Source organism: Otolemur garnettii, unplaced genomic scaffold (genome assembly GCF_000181295.1).
Source record: "Otolemur garnettii isolate 467f Iridium unplaced genomic scaffold, OtoGar3 scaffold00034, whole genome shotgun sequence".
Taxonomy (NCBI): domain Eukaryota; kingdom Metazoa; phylum Chordata; class Mammalia; order Primates; family Galagidae; genus Otolemur; species Otolemur garnettii.
In genome coordinates this window covers 8,789,543-8,793,808 of record NW_003852429.1, presented here as the reverse complement: position 1 = coordinate 8,793,808, position 4,266 = coordinate 8,789,543, and the positions used below count along the sequence as shown (strand labels likewise).

The 4,266-nt window shown below is 44.8% G+C and overlaps 1 protein-coding gene across 1 annotated transcript in view; it reads right to left on the bottom strand.

Moving 5' to 3' along the window:
• Positions 1-3,979, bottom strand: part of TM9SF2 (transmembrane 9 superfamily member 2) — a 70,656-nt gene extending 66,677 nt beyond the window's left edge. Inside the window, exon 1 of the mRNA XM_003789598.3 lies at positions 3,581-3,979. Coding sequence (XP_003789646.1) covers positions 3,581-3,751 — 171 coding nt within the window. The 5' untranslated portion in view covers positions 3,752-3,979. The remainder of the gene's footprint in view (positions 1-3,580) is intronic.
• Between the last annotated feature and the right edge of the window lie 287 nt (positions 3,980-4,266).

The window sequence follows — 4,266 nt, the reverse complement described above, 5'->3', positions numbered from 1 at the left end:
CGGGGCTGGGTTTGAACCTGCCACCTTTGGCATATGGGGCCAGTGCCCTCCGCCTTTGAGCCACAGGGGCCGCCCTGCCCAGCTATTTTTTGTTACAATTTTGCCAGGGCCAGGTTTGAACCCGCCACCCTCTGTATATGGGGCCAGTGACCTGCCCACTGAGCCACAGGCAATGCCCAACATAAAATAATTTTAAAGGGAGAAAATGACTGAAGCCTCAGGGTTCTTTTGATTCTCTCTCAATACACATTCTGAGTGAAATGAAGGACGTGAATTCCACATGTGAAGACTCTACTACTACATAAATTACATTTATGGTGAAGATACGTTTGTTTCATCTCTACAGTATCACACAATGATAAATACTGTACTTTTCCCCCATGCAAAATACCTTTCCAGGGGAATATATAATAAGTAAAAATGATTATCCCTATTTTACAGATGGAAAAACTGATGAAAACTATCAATCTTCTGCCTGATTGTTCCAATTCATGACTTCCTATCCTAACAGCATCTTTTGTTAACATTTCCACTTCACAATTCTCATTTCAACGTTTTAAAAGAAATCCCTTTCACTTTTCTGAATAATGTATACAAAACTGTCCTCCTTCACAAATAGGGAATAGATGAGAAAAAATTATTGCTAATACCCTGATTGAAATAATATAAATTTAAATTGTTTGCTGTTATTTACAGCGTTTCCTCTGAAAAAGCAGAGAATAACAGTTTAAATAATATAAATTTAAATTGTTTACTACTATTTACAGCATTTCCTCTGAAAAAGCAGAGTTTAGTTCAAGTTCTCTATACCAGTTAAACTGTCGGGAAAAGTGCTCCAAGTACATCCTCCTGCTCTTCAAAGAATTGTTTCCATTGGCCAAGACGTGAATAGCCAGCAACAAAGATGAAAATCAAAACAATTCAGAAAAATGATCTACCTTGACTGTTTATCTCTATACTTAACAAAATTAAAAATCCAAAAGGTCCCCCAAAACTAACTACAAGATAACCAAAACATAGCTGCTTAAAGGACCCCTTGAAAAAAACAAAATCATCTAACTGGCAGACCACCTGTAAATTTCACTCATTTTCATTTTCTCTGGAGTTTTTCTAAACTCCATCTCACATGTCACTTCCTCTCTGTAGCCTTTTCTAAAGACTCCAATCCACAGATATTTCCTCATTTGTGTTTTAGAGCACTCTGGACACATAACTTGCATAATATGTCAGATTTTGGAAATCTGATCATAAGCTTGTCCCTTCCACAGGATAAAGAACATATATTGTTTCATCTTGAGGTACCAGAAATATAATACATAATTGCTGTATAAATGAAAGACCAAATACTAAGGTTTAAAGGCTAGTTACTTAAATACTTACTGGAAAAACCAGTATACTTGCAAGTCTAGCTCTCTTTTCCACTTGGAAGCACTATATTCTTTCATTCAGAACCTTCAAAAAGGAGAGAAAGCTGCATGCATTGCAAAGTAGGAGACATAAGTACTGAACTTCTGTCAACTTGATTAAAACTTAAATATCCTTAAACGGATACAAATTTTCTAACAAATGCATCAACATGTCATTCAGGACAGTTGACAAAGCAAAACAGAAACTGCAAAATGGTACAAAAAATTTAATAGCTTCTCAAATGTCCTAAAATAACCTCAAAATTCACAGCCAGCAGTAATAAAATAAACACTAGCTTAAAAAAAATCAAACTTAGTAAGTAAAACTATTTATAGATTGTAAAAGTTTGTTGAACAATTATTTGAACTGTTAAAGTTACTAACAATTTCAAAGAGATCCTCATCCCCCTCAAATGGTAAACTTTGAGTAAACTTAACAAAATTAATTGGGCCAACGGCTCATGCCTGTAATCCTAGCCACTCCAGGAGGCTGAGGCCAGTGGATTGCTTGAGCTCAGAAGTTCTAAACCAGCCTGATCAACTAGCAAGACCCAATCTCTAAAAACAGCCAGGTATAGTAGTGGGCTCCTCTAGTCACAGCTACTCAGGAGGTTGAAGCAAGAGGATCACTTGAGCCCAAGTGTTTGAGGTTGCTGTGAGCTGTGATGCCATGGCAGTCTACCCAGGACAACAAAGTGAGGCTCTGTCTCAGAAAAAAAAAAATTATTGTGTATGAATACTGTCACGCCCTACAGTGAACAATCTTAAAGCAGGTTACTTTACTACACTTTTACTAGCAGTTAAACTGAAAACCTTGAGTATGAATGATGTAATATATCAAAGTTTTCAAGATTTGCCCAGTTTCTCCCATTATTTGCTACTTCTAAGTGTTTAAGACAACCTCAGAGGCCCCAGTGTGGTGGCATTGAGCTGGTGGCTCTTGCATGTAATCCTAGCACTCTGGGATGCCCAGGTAAGAGGATCACTTGAGGTCAGGAGTTCAAGACCATCCTGACCAAGAGAGAGACCCCATTTCTACTAAAAATAGAAAAATTAGCCTAGCCTTGTGACAGTTGCTCCGGCAGCTTTCTCTCCTTTTTGAAGGTTCTGAATGAAAGAATCTAGTGCTTCTGAGACAGAAAAAGATAATCTCGGGAAATTCCATAGTGGGATCTTATTTTTTTATATAAAAAAATTTGTTTACACTTACAAGTCAAAAATTAAGTATCTCAGTCATTACAGCAACTCTTTTTTTTTTTTTGAGACAGAGCCTCAAGCTGTCCCCCTGGGTAGAGTGCCGTGGCATTACAGCTCACAGCAACCTCCAACTCCTGGGCTCAAGCGAGTCTCCTGCCTCAGCCTCCCAAGTAGCTGGGACTACCGGCGCCCGCCACAACGCCCGGCTATTTTTTGGTTGCAGCCGTCATTGTTGTTTGGCGGGTCCGGGCTGGGGATTCGAACCCGCCACCTTAGGTGTATGTGGCTGGCGCCTTAGCCGGTTGAGCTATAGGCGCCGAGCCACAGCAACTCTTTATTAAGCGAGTAGTTTATGCGACTCTGGGTGTTATATTCCACAAATTAGGAACCAACTACTACTAATCGTGAAGTTAGAGTATCAAAGTCCTAGAAAGAACAAGTGCTCCCACGTATAACCAACCTGGAGTTCCAGGAAAATGCAATAAACCAGGAAGCAATATAGTTAAAAGTTACTGGCAGCTATAACTACGCTGGGAGTTGCTCACGAGCAGGGACCTGGTCGCTCATTTCCTTAGCGTGTGAGATACAGGGCTGTGAGTGAACATTCACTACTGGAATGCTCGCGGATTTGCGTGCATCCAACTCAAGGACTCAGAGGAGTGAAGCTCAACTCCAAGGACGCTCCACTCACAGTCCCTGTTTCAAGAAAACTGAATACAGCTGCTCCGACTACTCGGCCCGCAAGACGGGAGGCGAGCTTTGGGGCCCACTGAGTCCTCCAGAATCTACCCGAGCAAGGGCCGTTCCAGAGCCTCCAACCCTAAACCAGGTCAATCCCAGGCGCTTCTGCGGAAACTCGACCCCACCCACTGCTACGCCCCCTTCCCCTAGGTCGGAGCCGGGGACCCCAGCTGCCCTGGACAGGGGTGACTTTACCTTCATATACTGCACCAGGGGGCCCTCTGGGCCTCACCCACCTTGCATTCATCGCTCTTTTTTCCTTCCTCGCAGAAGTTGACGGGCGCCAGGCCGGGGAGGTAGAAAGCGCCGCCCCGGTGCGGGCCAGGGGCCGCCCCCAGCAGGAGCAGCGACAGCAGCAAGAGCCGCGGCCACCGAGGTGGAGACGACGCCGGCAGCCTCGCGCTCATGACGGCTGTTTCAGGGAAAGGGCAACCGAGCCTAGAGGGGTGAAGAGGGAAGGAGGGACGGGGAAGCTCGGAGACGACGACAAGGCCGCCGGAGATGAGAGAGGCCGGCCCCGCGACGGCTAGTTCCGGTTACGCTAGAAGACACCACCAGTCCGGCAACAGACACCGAACCCGACCGCGACAGAGCATGCGCGACGCTGCCTGCACATGCTCAGAGAGAGCGGCCGCTAGCGCCCTGAGGAGTTTGAGAGGGGGAGGAGGAGCATGGAAAGAAATCCACTTTCCGGGTTTTCAGCTTGCGGGCTGGGGTGATTAGGGCGAGGACAGTTCCAGCGCTCAGGTTGGGATTCCAAATTCCAATCCAGAGCCCCGTGGGGCACCGTAAAGCGCTGTGCTTACGCGGCGCTCCCAGTTTGCTCTGTGTTAATTTCTGATAAACATCATACGGTTTCCTTGACACTCTGCCAGCGACACGCCAACCCCTATTATAGAGCAGGTGCCCCAGAAAGCACTTG